Genomic DNA, 17421 nt, shown 5'->3' with positions numbered 1-17421 from the left:
CTAGCGAATGCGAGCTCCATGACAGTCCATGAACAGCAGTAGTGTACTCTAGTGTACTCTATAGCGTAGCGTTTCGTCACAGATTAATAGACAGATAGCCAAAGGTCCGGGTTGAGACGAGACCAGCATTTCTCACTGGTTTCAGCGCCATACCGTGAAGCGGCCAATGCAGTAACTACGTTCTTGATAAAGCAGGTCATTTTCGGACGAAGTCGCTGTAACTCTTATAACTACAGTTTCGTTATCATTGTTATATTATCGCTGTGCAGATATAATATATATATGATAAAAAAGCTGCGCAACGACAATATAATGATAACGAATTGTTGTTAATAGTTGTAGAATCAGAGCACTGATCCCTAAGCCGAGAACTCCGCGTGACGTGTTAGACAAGTTATATTTTGCAATCAAAATTAAGTTTGTTAATTAATTGTTAGGACTTTCAGCCCTTAAAAGAAATTTGTTATGTCAATTGTAGTTAAAAAGATATTGATGATTAACATAGAGTCTATTGCATCAAAGTTGCGACTTACGCATAGACGATTAATTAAGAAACTATGAAATTTTTTGTTATTCAAATTTAAGAGTTTTTTAGGTTGCTAAATATTAATCTGATGTTAAATTCAGTTGATAAATTAAAAATGTCGGAGCCATATAGCGGCCGGATGTCAAAAGTAAAAATTGTATCATTTTTATTTTTAATATTCGCTATTTTTAATTAACTTTGCCATCCGATTAATATTGCGATTAATATTTAAAAAAAACCCTTAACTTTAAATACATAATTAAAAAATAATTCATAAATTCTGAATGGTATATGTATTATAGTTGCAACTTCTTGACGCAATAGGATTCTGTGTTAATCTCGGCATTAATAATCATGCATCAATTATATATTTTTAATCATAAATGACATGAGAAATTTCTTTTAAGAACAAATAAAGGATAAATATTTTAATTCGCGATGCTTCTTTAATAAACTTATTCAATTAATTATATTTATTATTTATACCGTCGTGTAGGAAAGTTTCATGTTTGTATATTAATTAAAATTTCAAAAATAAACTTTTATATAATTTTCCTGGTAATTTCATAAAATTAATATTTTCATCAAATTAAACTGCCAAATACGGTCAGGCTGAATTTTGTTCACCTATATAGTAACAATTTTTCGTGTGAATTTTAAAAGTATATTCTTTCGCTTCGTCAATTACACGCGCCGTACTTTCAATCTTGAAACGCAGTCTGAAACTGAAACGTACAATCACATAATTAAAATGATATAATCAATTTAACAATACCGATACTATACCCATCTCCACACACACTGCAAAGAATGTTACGGAAATATTTTTAATTTATAGTTTATAAAATTATTGACTATAATTTTTATTTTTCTTTAAATTTTAATTAATATCTAATATTTTAAATTTCAGTTTATAAAATTAATTTCTATTTTATTATTAATTTCTTAAATTTTAATTTATTAATTTAATCAAGAAATATATTTTTCACATATATCGACTGATATCTTTCGGGAGGTCGTATCTTTTACATAATTCGAGATCGATTTTACACAATTTTCGATTTTTCTGCTTAAGGGATCCTGCAGCCGTATGATTACCGACATTATCGTTAATCAATGGATCTTTTAATTGGCTTTACAGAATTGCAAGTTTTTGGTCTAGAATTAAAGTCCGCACAAAAATCTAGGGTGGAAAACGCGATTTTATATTAAAAGCACCAAAAATTAAAAATATTACTTATTGGGGCACATACACAGCTGTCACCTGACGACAATATTTGCTTAAAACAAAAATTTTACAGTTTATACGTACATAAAGTTTATCATCCACCCTTGGGAAAACATGTAGGAATAATATCGTGTAAGTAGAAGTAAGATTCAATGCGTACAAAAAAAGATCCATCTAATAATTATTTTAGTGATGCAAATACGGATGCAGGATGACAAGAAGAGCAGCAACAGTAGTTGCCGGATCTTGCGTAAGATGGCGAGCAGTCGAAAAAAGGACAGATGTCATTTCGTTAGACAAAGACAGATATAGGGAAAACAAAATTAGAAAGGTTGACATTATCGACATCGAGGAAGTTCGCCAGTCACTGCAGGATCCCCTTAAGGACGTTCTCCGGCTCCAGTCGTGCTCAACTTGTATTCGTGCTTAAAAGATGTTTATATGTATACAAAATATTATATAATAACATCTATAAAAAGTAAGAAGTTAACTTCACGCGTATAAGAACTCATGCGGCGTTGCCAAGTAACTGACGCTTCTTCTCTTCTATCACTCTGAACCGAGCGAAAAATTCATCAAATCGCGTGCAATTATTTATTCTATTTTTATAGAGCATCATATACTAATTTTTCAAAAACATTTAGAGAAAACTTTTTTCACAATTTATTATAATGTCTCTTATTTTACAATAGTTCGGAATAGGAATTACATGTTAAAAGTTGAAATTTTGAAACTCAGTATCTCGATGTTTATTAAATAATACCGCAAGAGGTATTGAAATTTATACTATCGTATAAAGCACATCTAAAAATTAACGTATATTCCAGTTTTAAAAAAATCTAGAGAAAATCAATTTTCCGGAGAACGACTTAAACGCTCGGTCAGGCAACCCCGAAGCTAAGTGTCTACATCCTATCTTAAAATAGATTAACAAAAATGAATTATAGTTGTCGAAATTTTCTCGTATTTTCTCGTATTTTTAGATACGACAAATTTGCATTTCAAAATTATAATCAAATAAACAAGATACGACATATTTATTTTTAAATGGACAATAATAAATGTTATTTAAAAATAAATATGTCGTATCTTGTTCATTTGATTACAATTTTGAAGTGCGTCGTATTATATCTATAAAAATTGCGTTTTTGCGTTTGTTTCCCACGAATAATATCAAATTAAACAATAAAGATGTATTTTAATTCCAAATCACTATACTTTTGAACAGTAAAGCGATGATCGAACTATCTTGTTTGTTGCTTATCAACGAAACAAAAATTTACGAATCCTGTAAAGTGACAGTTTTTGAGATACGATCTCCCGAAAGATATCAGTCGATATACGATAGAAACAATAAAAAATATGAACAGGAAACTAGATTTTGTCATCGTTGAAATGGAATTCGAACTTGTGAAGATCTATAAACAATAAAACATTTATGTTATTGAGTTATTGATTATTTTTACTGCCCAATCTATTGTAAGTATATGCAAAAGTTAAGTAAAAAAGCAAAAAAATTTTGTAATGCGTTAAACATATTTTAATGTACGTTGCTTTTTAGTATTATATTAAGTGTTATTTGCAATTGGGAACAAAGTTCTTTGGAAGTTTTAAACATCATCGCAGGTGATGACCATTACATGATTTATCGGGAAGATAAGTATAGGAAGATTTTTCAATTTTAAAATATTTATTGTTTTATAATAAAACATTACATTTACATTCTCTCACTTTATGAGATTTTACATTATTTTATATCACGTTTCACTTTATTGATAATTGGATTTGCCACAAAGAACCCTGTCTATTTTAGAACCCTCGCGTCTATAACAACGAGACTTTGCTAAAATAAAAAATTATTGTTAGAGGATCAGAATATTCTACAATCAATTATTTTGAATATCCCTGACTCACATCCAGAAACTTGCAATTAGCTGGATCAGTATAGTAACAAATTTATTTGTATAAAGTACTTCAATTGATATATTCAAGTAGTTTATTATCCGTCATCACAGGGAGATGCCTAGGACGTCGAAAAATCGAATAAAACAAAGCCATTTCGTACATTTTTCTAATTTTTCAAAGAGTGTATCTCTGATCGGTATTAACTTACAATAAAGGATTATGTTTATACAGAAATATTTCATCATCTAACAATAATCTTTCATTTTAAGTCTCGTTACTATACACTCTTAAGCATGTACCGCGTAGTATCTCCAAATTCAAGGTACTAATTTCTAAATGGAAATGACATTTGGAGTTACATGCTGCTAGGAGATACTTTTCCCGGTACAGTAGCACGAGGTACGGAATACACGAGGTACTGATAAAGAAGGAGGTACCGATTGGAGGTACCGCACTTATAAATTCACGGTACAATTTTTTAGGAGATACAGTTTTAGGAGGTACAGTTTTTTAGGGGGCTTCCCGTATGTACCCCGTACATACGTACCTCGTACGTACATATGTACCTCGTACAAATGTGTACCTCCTACATATGTACCTCGTACAAAAGACATTCGCGAAGCACTCGACGCGGACGCGTGCACGGACGTGTCATAGGAGGTACAGTTTTAGGAGGTACAGTTTTTTAGGGGGGTTTCCGTATATACCTCCTACATACGTACATACCTCGTATACGTAGCCAACCATGGCATGATCGCGACATTTGTTGAACGAAAGACATTCGCGAATAGCAGCGGGCAATATTATATCATATATCCAATTCGAAACTTTATTACTCTTTTTAAACTGAATTTGTTTCTTAAGATAATTTTTGAAAAATTATATATTTGCGCTGGTATGACATATGTAGACTATATATAACGTTTACTTCAAATTAAGAAGTAGTCGACCACGTAAGGCAGTTGGCTCACGATGCAGAGGTCCCGAGTTCAAATCCCACCAAGGTAAGTGTGTTTTTCAAATACAAAAAAATATTTATAATCATAGACTGCATCTTAAGAAACAAATTTAGTTAAAAAATAATAATAAAATTTCGAAATAAATAATTTTTTTGTCGGGTGAATATTCGTTGCCCATAACGTACTTCCTAACTTCGAGGTACCATGTACCTCCAATTTTTGGCGACACATGCTTAAGAGTGACTTATGTCCCTCGTAATTACGTAGGGACAAAATTTTAACATGTACCTCCAATTTTTGGCGACACATGCTTAAGAGTGTACGCGAGGGGCCTAAAACCTTTATAAAAATGAGCAAAGTTCTTTGTAAGTGAGGTTAATGCCAAATTGGCAACAATTTGCTATTAATTTACTTACTGGATTATAAACACGCTGCTGTATTACAGACGGGTTGCAATCATATCTATCCATTAGAGAATAGATATTTTGTACTCTAATATTAAACGGTAAGATATATAAATGCACCCATGTGCACATATAAGTAGCAATTTACTCCATTTGCACGAATTCTTGTAACACAGTGCACAAGATGACACTAATGCAGATAGATGAGCGAGCGTATATTTTATTTGCACATTATAAACAGCGCTAAGCGCAGAATGCATTTTGACAGTAGTCACTGCGGCGATTTAAATCAATTTAATATAAGAACGCCATCAAGTCCGAGCTAGGATCTAAGTAGCAAATAATTTTCGTGTGAATTTCCAATACTATTTCCAACTAAACTGCGCGCCAACGAATTGTCGGTCTTGAAACACAGCTTCTTCGTTAGAACAGTAAATTGACTTAAATAAATCGCAAATCGATTTAATTTTTTATGCTGATACAAATCGTATCTAACATCCCCCTTCCCCCGAATATTACTGTAAAGAATTTATTGCGAAAAAACCCTGACTGAGATAATATTTTTCGCAATAAATTCTTTACAGTAATATTCGGGGGAAGGAAAATGTTAGATACGATTTGTATCAGCATCAAAAATTAAATCGATTTGCGATTTATTTAAGTCAATTTACGGTTCTAACGAAGAAGCTGTGTTTCGCAAGACCGACAATTCGTTGGCGCGCAGTTTAGTTGAAAATAGTATTGGAAATTTACACGGAAATTATTTGCTACTTAGATCCTAGCTCGGACTTGATGGCGTTCTTATATTAAATTGATTTTAAATCTTAGAATCCTATTACTATTATTATTACCCTGATGGAAATATTTTACTGAATATAATGGAATTTTACTGAAATTCTGTCTCAATTGACCCAGATGAAAATATTTTGCTGAAAGTACTATGAAATTGATGATAAATGAAATGAAAGTTATTGAAAAATTACTGAATATATTTCAAAATAAATCATAATTTTCTTTATGAAATTTAATGTAAATACTGTGAAATATAAGAAAAATTAAATTATACTGTTGAAAAATAATAAAACTGAATCCTTGCTCGTTCAGTCGCTTTTTGGAATTGAAGCATAGGAGCCTTCGTTAATTTGAGAATTTAGCTGATGCTAATTCGAGTTTATAAGACTATAAGTCTACTTTTTGTTGAGAATTACTACTTTTTTATGTCACAATTTTAAAGAATTCGATTTTTACTTAATTTATAGATTTTTTACTACTAGACTATTATTACACAGCTTGACTTCGGAAAATTTTTTGACACGCAATGATTAACCCTCCGAGAACACACCTATTTTTTCAATCACGGAGAACACTCAGGATCAATCTGACCCTACACAACTCTGATCGCACTCGTCAATTTAAAATGGTGGACGATCAAAGTGTGTGTAAGGTCAGATTAACCCAGAATGTTCTCTTGAAAAAAGTTTCTTTAAAAAAAAATTTTTTTTATTTTTTTTATTTTTAATATTTTTGGCTAAAAATTTTTTTGGCAAAAAAAAAACAGAGTCAAATTGACCCTTTGTGTTCTCGGAGGGTTAAGGCCGTTCGCTCCACATTTTTCAGCCTTCTAACACGATTTATCTCGCCATTAAACAAATAATTATTTTTTAAGTTTTTAAAAATTGTTAACAACTCTCTAATTAAATTTATAGTTTGACCACGCATACATTTCGACTATTTGTTAATCGGTTTTTTGGGCTTTTAACTTGATGTGGCTTCTTAATAACTCCATGTAATTTGTATACTATAATTATTAATATTAAGAAAGTAAAAACGACCGCTATGATTTAAATCAATAGAGAGGATAAATTCTATAATAAAAATGCTATAATTATTAATTAATGTTAATTTTATGATGTTAAACTTTCTTTTAATTTATTTTATCTCTCGACGGATTTTTTATGTAACGGGATTATTATGATAATGTATTAAAGTTAATTAGAGGGATTTATTTTATTGATTGAAAAAGTCTCTGTAAAGCACGAAACGTCCCAGTTATTTTGACGGAATATTAAACTATATTATTTAGAATCATGTTGTTCGGTTATTGGCTCTTGTTTTATCTGAGACATACGAGCTTTATCTACTTATATATTTTTTAATTTATACATATTAAAATTATTGCAATGTTAAAAAAAACAAATTTTTTACATTATCTCATGACGAAAGAGACCATCACCTTCTCGCGGTTTCCGTTGATCAACAATATCTACGTAATCTATTCGTAAAAGTGAAATACACATAACTGCTGTGATTGCAAAAATTTGTCCTTTAATTTTACTATATGTATTTTACAAGACATAGTAACTTATGCCAATGTCAAATAATTAATGAAATAAAATTTCTTAAAGTTTCCATGTGCGTAATCTATCGAGCCGGTAGAAGCAATTTTCTAATAGTAAACGTGGACGAGCGAGTAAGACGATCGGCTAGAATGATGAAGTTCTCAAGTTCGAATCCTGGTTTTTTTCTAACTTTTTTTGCATTTTTATTTTTTTTAGGTAAATGAGTTTTTATGTAATACATATAAACTAGGAAAATTATTTGACAATCATTAAAATTATTCGCATATTTTCTAACAACTTTAGGAAAGTTAACGATTTGCTCATAAAAAAATAAAAAATTATTTTTAAATTACAAAATAATTTTTCTTTATTATTGTATAATAACAATAGTATTGTTCATTAATCCTTGGTCTCGGCTTCATATATATATATATATATATATATATATATATATATATATATATATATATATATATCAATAAATATCGTAAGTAATTAATAAGTGCGACAAGACCTAGGTGCGCGCGCGCGCGAGCGCCGAGATATTAACAAGAAGCCTAGCACGATTCTCGCCGGCTCGGCTGACCGAGCATCGAGCATCTGACATCACCGCTGAAATCTGGCATCACTGCAAAATTAGTCCGGATTCGCACCAGGGGCAAAGTCTGTAGGTAAAATCGGGTATATTTAGTCCAGACTCGCACCAGGGGCAAAGTCTGTAATGTGATTTAGTCCGGACTCAATCCTAGGGGCAAAGTCTGTCGGTAAGGGGCAAAGTGTGTCGGTAATCAAAGCACGGAAATGCTGGTCTCGACTTTTGAGGGGCCATTGGCTATCTGTCTTTAATCTGTGGTTTCGTAGACCCCTGCGCCACCAAATTTGAAAACCTGAGTTAATAGATGCTGCTGTATCAATTACTTCTTTAATATTTTCAAAAGTAGTATGTGTGTAAATGAATACGATTCATTCGTAGTAAAACAACTTAAAGAAACTATTTTACAAAATATAAAAGAGCGATTTCCAATTCATGAAACTCATGTTCGCGGAGCACTTCTCGATCCGACTCTTCAAAGTGTTATGCTGGGTCTACAATGCGAGTCGCAAAGTCGTGAGTCGCAAGAATTGAGCAATCACAGTCGATTATTCTTCTCAAATTCAATTGTGATTGGTCAATTCTTGCGACTCACGACTTTGCGACTTGCATTGTAGACCCAGCATTAGAGGTATTACTGAATATCTCGCAGACAAGCAGCAATCTCCTGAGGTATTTTTAATATACATGTGACATTATTTTTATATATAAAATAAGAAATCTAATTAAATATATTTTTTAATAATATATCCATATTTGGTTCCATTTGATTATATGCTATATAGAATTAATTTATACTTTTAATACAATTAAAAAATTAGTGTATATGAATTTTGTCCATTAAGCTATATATAACTTTTATTATAGTTTTTATAAACTATAATATATGTAAGCAATACCTTAGTCTAGATAATTTACAGTATCTAGATTTACAAAATCTAGGCTTAATATTGTAATTAAGCCTAGTATATATAAATCTTACATAGTTTATATTTGCAACAGCTTCTATATTAATCACCAAATATAAGGTTATTATTTTTATGATATATATATAAGTTAGATTCTCATGTTTAGTTTTACTTTTTCATAATAGGCATCTAATAAAGAAGCAGATTGTCCTAATAAGTCGTGTGAGCTCCTTCATGGAGTTAAAAAATTACGATTGAAGTTGGCTGCGAAACATACAAGCATTCCCTGTTGCAAAAGACCGATAGAAACTTCTAGACAGCGATAGAAAGTCTATCAGATTCCATCTGGTTTATCAGTACAACAAAATTGAGACTTTGACAATTGATTTGGATTTATCGGAATCTATGAGCACGCGGTCACTATGAGGATAATCTGTTACGGAATGTATCCGATTCTATTGTTTTCATGTGCATGATGGATTATATTAAGATTTACGAATGTACGATTTATTGGATTCAAACAGCATCGACACACTGATCGACAGCTGTGTATACTTATATGCAGTTATCGATTTTATTTGAATATTTTTCTATACGTATTTACATATGTTGTAAATTGATAGGTTTTGAACATACTTGACTGTTTGGAAGCGAATGCGCATTAATACGAAAAGTCCACAATTTGTTTCCATCAGATCTTAGTGGCAAAAGCTTATCCATAATGAAAGTACTTTATATCGTCTTATGAGTAAATACAGATATGTAGAGGACTAATTTTTTATAAAAGTGAATCTGGCAATCCAAGGACAAAAACACACAGTTTTCTGATAGAAATTTACTCTTTTAATATGAATCAAGCAGATTTTCCAGATAGGTCTGCAGCAATTGGCATTTACTAGTTGATATTTAATGTGGCATTGCAGACACAATATAAAATATTTATAAGATTCTATCGGGATTTTCAAATTTTGAGATTTTTAAGTATGACGTTGGATATATCGGTCATTTCTGATACGTTTATGATGATATACCTTTAGATGTTATTAAAAGCATTTGCTGATACGAATTTTGACTTTAACATGTCATTTTGTAACAAATTGTTCTTATTAGATTTTATATGCATTCTCTAAGTATACTATTCATTGTATTCAATAGGATGATCTAATGATTTCTTTTTATTGGAATCTATGAGATAATTCCGATTGAGTGAAAAGATATCTTGTCTTGTGTTTATTCGTTTTTCTCATAATTATCTACTTGATAAGATGCTAAAGAGCAATGTATTTCGAACGAATTCAGCGCTTGTGCTCATAATCTTAATCGATTGCTATTGGTTGCTATATGGCAGTATTCGTATTTGCAAAAGTACTTTCTATCTGCATGTATCGGTGAGTATCCGAACATTATACGCTAGTCTGTTTTTATGTGCTGTTGCTAAGCAATATTTTATTTATTAGACTGTCGGATTTTTCGCGTATGCCGTCCGGTGACAAAAAAAATATATATCCAGTTAAAGTTTAAAGCGCAGTTTCTCAGTTCAGGAAAAAGTAAAATAAGTGTGTGTGTGAGGTGCGCGTATTGTGTGTGACTCCACGGTGGGCTACCGCATGGCCGGCGAAGTTTGCGGCACTCTGGCGCCGACGGAATCGCGATTCGTCGTCGTCGCTGCGAAATTAGAAAAAGGTAAGCATCTTTTTACATCTCATTATTTGCTTTCTCTACTTTCTCTCTCTCGCGCGCGCACGATCTCGCGCTCTGTAGTTTTTCTTGCTCTCTCGCTTTCTTGCTCTATCGTCGTCTCACTCTCACGTGTACGCAAACATTATCCTCAATTGCGAACAGATATCGTCAGACTCCGATACGGACAGATAGAAACAGATAGGTTCGTACTTAAAGAATTTGAAAAAACTGGTGTCATCTTTTTATATTACGAGTCATTAAAATTAAGAAAATCTAATATAAGATTGCTTTCTTAACTTAGGTTTTCTCATAGAAAATGCTTTGCGTGTACGAAAACATTATCCGCAATTGCGAATAGATACCATCAGCATCCGATGCGGACAGATAGAAACAGATAGGTACCGATTGAGAGGTGAAAGAAAATATGTTATGTAAGATAGGATCCTATCTGTATAAAAATCGCATTATAGATACAGATAGGATCTTATCTTATATACCATATTTTCTTTTACTTCTCAATCGGTACCTATCTGTTTCTATCTGTCCGCATCGGATGCTGATGGTATCTATTCGCAATTGCGGATAATGTTTTCGTACACGCAAAGCATTTTCTATGAGAAAACCTAATTAAGTTAAGAAAGCAATCTTATATTAAATTTTCTTAATTTTAATGACTCGCAATATAAAAAGATGACATCAGTTTTTCAAATTCTTTAAGTACGAACAGAAAATGTATTACTTTCTCATAATGTTTGCGCGCTGAGATCACGCGTACGCGGCGTGATAATATGTCAAATTAACATATATGCCCCCGCGGCGAGGTGCGTGTTGTGCGTGACTCCACGGTGTTTCGGCGCGGCCACGATCGTGCCGGCGCGGCGGGCTACCATGACCGGTGACGTTTGCGCCGACGGGACCGCGATTCGTCGTCATCGTCGTCGCTGCGAAACGGCGAGCCGCCCGCCGCGCGCGTCATACCCGGTCGACGGCGGGACTTAAGGGGTTAAGAGGAAGCCTGTCATACCGACGAAATGTAGCAATATGAGCGGGCATGCTAAAAAAAACAGGCAATAGACACAGAGTTTCCGTCACGTTGGAAATTCTGTGCCTATTGCCTGTTGCCAACCAATCATAGCATTCGAATTTTTTAGGTTGTAATTAACGATTTTTTTGGTTATTTCCTGTTCCTATTGCACTGAAAAAAAATTTATTACAATTAACGAAATTTGACTTGATTCAAGTAAATGATTTCGTTCAATAGTACTAAAAAATTATTTATTTGAATCAAGATACAATTTTTCTTTGGAACAAATAAATATTTTCTAGAAAATGAAAAATCATGAATTGAAATGCAATGAATTGTTACTTACTTATAGTAAATATTTCGTTGATTCAAGACAATCAGATCTTGCCTCAAGATCTGCATTTCTTAAATCAAATAAATATTAACCAAATTATGTTTATATTTTCCATAAATTTTCAATAAATTTTCCATAAAATCTATATATTTTGATCATATACGTTTAAGACTTAAATTGAAAACGAACTTGATTTCGGTAAATGATAAACTTCTGAACTTTACATGAATATTATCATAAAAATTAAATTGTAGTTACGGACATTCTTGCTTCCGGCGACAGTATACTGATAATTTTAAAATGCTAACACTTTGATTTAAGCAAAAATGATCTTAGATTAAGTAAATATTTTTTAATTTTGAACGAATGGTTTCTGTGGTCATTAAATATTTGTTTACTGATCACAAAGAAATATATCTTTGATTTGAGCAAATATTTTCTTAGAAAAAGTAAATATTTGTTACCATGACCGGTGACGTTTGCGGCACTTTGGTGCCGACGGGACCGCGATTCGTCGTCATCGTCGTCGCTTAGGGATGTGCGATACTGTATCAAGATTGCGAATATCGATACTTTGTAGCTAAAATATCGGTATAAAATATCGATAATCAGCCAACGATATTTACATGTATCTATGGCACGCCGTTTTGCTATTTATTAATAAGATTTTTTAATCTAAAATAAAAATTCTGTAATTGATTTAAACTGAAGTAGATAGTTTTTCGGAACCATTTTTATTATGTCATAACATAATGAATTTTTATTATGTACATAATTTTAATTCTTGAATTTTTATTATGTACATAATTTTAATTCTTGATTCCATTATGTACATAAAAATTCAAGAATTAAAATTATGTACATAATGGAAATTCAAGAATTAAAATTATGTACATAATAGAAATTTAATAATTAAAATTATGTAGGTACATAAAAATTCAAAAATTAAAATTATGTGCATAAAAATTCGGGAATTAAAATTATGTACATAATTGAAATTCAAGAATTAAAATTATGTAGGTACATAAAAATTCTAGAATTAAAATTATGTTTATAATACAAATTCTAGAATTAAAATTATGTACATAATACAAAATCGGCAATTACCATTATGTGCATAATTTTAATTCCCGAAAAAATTTTATGTCACAACATAAAATAAATTCAGAATTAATATTTTGTCTAGACATAATTTTAATTCTGCATTTTCAATTATGTAATAGCTTAATAATAATTCGATGAATTATAAATATGTCTGGACATAAAATAATTTCTTTTCTTTGAGTATCAATTTAATTTGGTAGAATTTTTATGATAGTATTAAATAGCAAAACGGCGTGCCATATGTATCGATACTAGATCCCGAATATCGAATAGTTATTTCGACGCATCTGATGCCTACGTCGCCAGCGTCGCCTACGTCGTTCGCCATACTGCCATTGCCATATTACAATTCGCACGTACGCGGACCGGTTTGGACGTATTTTGTGGTTTATAGATGAATATTTTTAATGGCGACTTTCAAGGAATTATTTGGCAACGCTGCAAGCTGTGCGCTCATGTCACACTTCAGTTCATCACGTACGGTTTATTATCAACTATTTATTATGTTTTAAAAAAGAAAAATAATCCAAAAATATATCTATCGCATAAAAAATATAAATAAAATATATAAATATAAACAAAAATACAAATATAAAAATATAAATATAAAGATAAAGATGAATATATAAATATAAAAATATAAATCAAAATTTTAATTAAAAAAAAATTAACAGTTAGGTAAAACATAGATACGCATAAATAATTTATTTTACATAACAGGTTATAGTTTATATTTCTTATCACTCATTATTATTATAAAATCTCTCTTTGATAAAAAGAAAATGTCACAATATTCTTTGATTAATGAAATTGACACTTACATTGATACTTTTGTTATCAACTTCACATTTTACAATCGGCGCCCTGAAAAGCGCAGCGTTGCCATATTGTTCTGACAGTAAAATTTACCAAAAAATGAAAAATTTCTAAATACACATAATATTTTCACTTTTTTCTTATAATTAAACATAATAATCAATTATAACTTGATTTTATATAAGTTTAATGCAATATATAAGAGTTTGCTGAGGCCCTGCTTAAGCGCCTACAAAATACGCTCCTCCGTAAAAGGAATACCTTAATTTATCGATTAATTGTTATATGTATATGTATATGGGATTTTGTAACCATTTTTTTCATCTTAAATGACAGTTGATACACCTTGTAAAACAAAGGATGAAATGATGTCGAAGGATGAAAGCGACAGTATTCCATTATTGGAGTTAGATGATGTTAGTCCTATTAAATTGAACACAAATACCGACGAAAATAAACAACCAAGTCCATCGATGCTCTTTACAAAAATTACACCATCTCTAAAGAAGGGACTGATGATGAGACAATCTCGACTTGCATCTTATACAGTCGAGAATAATGAAAAGATGATGTCCTCAAGTATAGATAAACATAAGGCAGCTAATATATTGCATAGTGATGAAGATGAAGTGATAGAAGCCAGTCCTATGCAAAGAAGTGTTGCATCTAAAGTAAAAAATTGTTTAAAACTCAAGAGGAAAATTCCTGTAAAACGTTTGGATTTTTCATTATGTCAAATGGAAAATAAATTAAAAGATAAAGTTAACATATGTTCTAAGAAAGGACATTTCAGAGCATCAGCTTAACATGCGATGTAAAGCTGACAGAGCAAAATTAAACGGCTGGGATTGCTGGGAATGCAGAGAAGTAAGAACAATATTAACAATATAGTTATGGGATATAAATAAATAAATATAAATAAATAAATAAATATAAATAAAAAATATAAATATATGTAAATAAAATAAATATAAATATAAATAAAATAAATATAAATATAAATAAGTAAATATATTTTTCTCATAAAAAAGTAATTATAATATTTCATTTTTAGTATTATAAAAGTTTGTCATTATCGAAAGAAGAAGAACAAAAACGAAAGAATTAATGCTCGCGACATCGATACAAATATGAGCGACCAAATACAACAGACGGTATAATATTTTATTTTATTATCACTTTTTATGTTACATAATATAAATAATAAATTTTTTAAGGCTTTTGGGATCCGGAGTTTCCTGAGACAGACAGCATTGACAGACTATTTGGCTTTTAAAGCTTCATTGCGACTCATGGTACAGAAACATTGACTAGATTGTTTTCACTGGGTACATTAAATATAGGGGTGTTTCTACGTAAATAGCGTTTTTTACTGTCCAAGCTTGTTATATGTTTATGATTGAGAGGAGGGTAAGCAAGCGTTGTGAAAGTTCACTACTGCATCGTATTTGAAGTATCGCACAATAATCTGCTAATTGGGGAGTGGCTTATCCAATGGAAACATGCAGAAACTCCTAAAAATGTCAGTTACCTGGCCTGTCCATTGTCGAAAATTCTCTATTCCAGTTACACTTACTCCCTCCAATTGCAAACTCAATTAAAAATTTCCCATGTTCATTCAATCATAATATAGAACTAAGATTTTAACATCATTATTAAACATAAATCTCCCTTTGGAACCGAAAAAACCGGCTTCAAACTTGGTCCGGACATATGGAGTAAAATTGCACATTTTGAATTTTACCACGGTTCCGCTATGTTGCATCGATTCAATGGGAGTCTGGTGTGGAGATTTCAAGAATTGGACATCAGGTGTGTTGTTTACATTGTTGGTGGTTGGTTGTTTTGAGCGTGATACAATCGTAATCGTGTATTTCACTTGAGAAAAGGTATGTCATAAAATTACGCGTCATTTGCCTGGCACATCTTTTTTTATTATATCACAGTAAATTTTTCCTTTTAGTGGTAAAATTCTGATGATATTCGGTAGGCTAAACTTGATTTTTAATGGAAATTGGTTTACGTCAATTCAGGAGAAAGTGAGATTAATTCAACCATGAAATGTCAGTCTACTGGCATGTCATTCACCTGGTCATTCATGGGTTTGACGTTGAAATAAAATCAAACACGGTAAAAAACGTTGAAATAAAATGATTTTTATATTTACAGATGGTTAAAAAAGCGACTCCACGATGTGGAGTTGCTCTAGAAAATGTGTCAAAAATGGTAAACCGGCATTTATCAAATTGAATTTTTTTGCTAATTGTGAATTTATCTCGGGAATAAGTAATTTTAGGAATTTTTTTGACATTTCCTCTCAAAATCACTCATTGTTGAGGTAATTCAATATTTTACTAGACATGCAAAGTCGACTTATTACCGCACTTTACCAGATCACTGATGAATAAGCCATTATTTTCAGGTTTTTGATGTTGTAGTACGCTGGCTTTCAGGGTATGTTTCTGCTTCTATATTCACTCAAAAACAGGAAAAAAAAATTTTTTTTAGGTATGTTTGAAATTGAGAGATTTGCAATCTAAAAAAACGCTATTTACGTAGAAACACCCATAGACATTTTTATTTTTATTCTACTTATCTAAGCGTATATTCACCATAGAGGCTATTTTTTTTGCAATACACTTTAATTTTAATCTCACCTTTTAATTAGTTGCGTTTGATTCTAAATATCAAAGCAAACTACGTTTCTCTTCTATTTCTCTTCTAGACGGGGGATCGAAGGCTTCTGATATTACTAATAAACTCTTATATATGATCGCAAAGGATAACTTACGTACCATTCTCTACGGTGGAAAAAGAAGGCTTCCAAAAATTCATGCAAACCGTCTCACAATTGTACAAAATCCCTTGTATGAAAACAATAACGGCTCTTATGATTTGACTTGATTCAAGTAAATGATTTCGTTTAATAGTACTAAAGAAATATTTATTTGAATCAAGATACAATTTTTCTTTGGAACAAATAAATATTTCCTAGAAAATGAAAAATCATGAATTAAAATGCAATGAATTGTTACTTACTTATAGTAAATATTTCGTTAATTCAAGACAATCAGATCTTGCCTCAAGATCTGCATTTCTTAAATCAAATAAATATTAACCAAATTATATTTATATTTTCCATAAATTTTCAATAAATTTTCCATAAAATCTATATATTTTGATCATATACGTCTATACGTTTAAGACTTAAATTGAAAACGAACTTCATTTCGGTAAATGATAAACTTCTGAACTTTACATGAATATTATCATAAAAATTAAATTGTAGTTACGGACATTCTTGCTTCCGGCGACAGTATATTGATAATTTTAAAATGCTAACACTTTGATTTAAGCAAAAATGATCTTAGATTAAGTAAATATTTTTTAATTTCGAACGAATGGTTTCTGTGGTCATTAAATATTTGTTTACTGATCACAAAGAAATATATCTTTGATTTAAGCAAATATTTTCTTAGAAAAAGTAAATATTTGTTAAACATATTTATCGATATTAAAGTAATGTATTTTTTGGTTTGAACAAATATTTTCTGATACCAAGCTAACGATTTCTGTCATTTAAGTAAATATTTGTTAAACAT

General features: G+C 31.0%; 1 protein-coding gene across 1 annotated transcript in view; it reads left to right on the top strand.

Moving 5' to 3' along the window:
- Positions 1-10468: 10468 nt before the first annotated feature.
- The window catches only part of LOC139814871 (uncharacterized), a 10494-nt gene continuing 3541 nt past the window's right edge, over positions 10469-17421 (top strand). The window contains exons 1-2 of the mRNA XM_071781370.1: positions 10469-10544; positions 14156-14490. Coding sequence (XP_071637471.1) covers positions 10469-10544; positions 14156-14490 — 411 coding nt within the window. The remainder of the gene's footprint in view (positions 10545-14155; positions 14491-17421) is intronic.

This window comes from Temnothorax longispinosus, chromosome 6, assembly GCF_030848805.1.
Source record: "Temnothorax longispinosus isolate EJ_2023e chromosome 6, Tlon_JGU_v1, whole genome shotgun sequence".
Taxonomy (NCBI): Eukaryota; Metazoa; Arthropoda; class Insecta; order Hymenoptera; family Formicidae; genus Temnothorax; species Temnothorax longispinosus.
The sequence above is the reverse complement of the archived record's forward strand: the minus strand, read 5'-3'. Positions and strand labels throughout refer to the sequence as shown.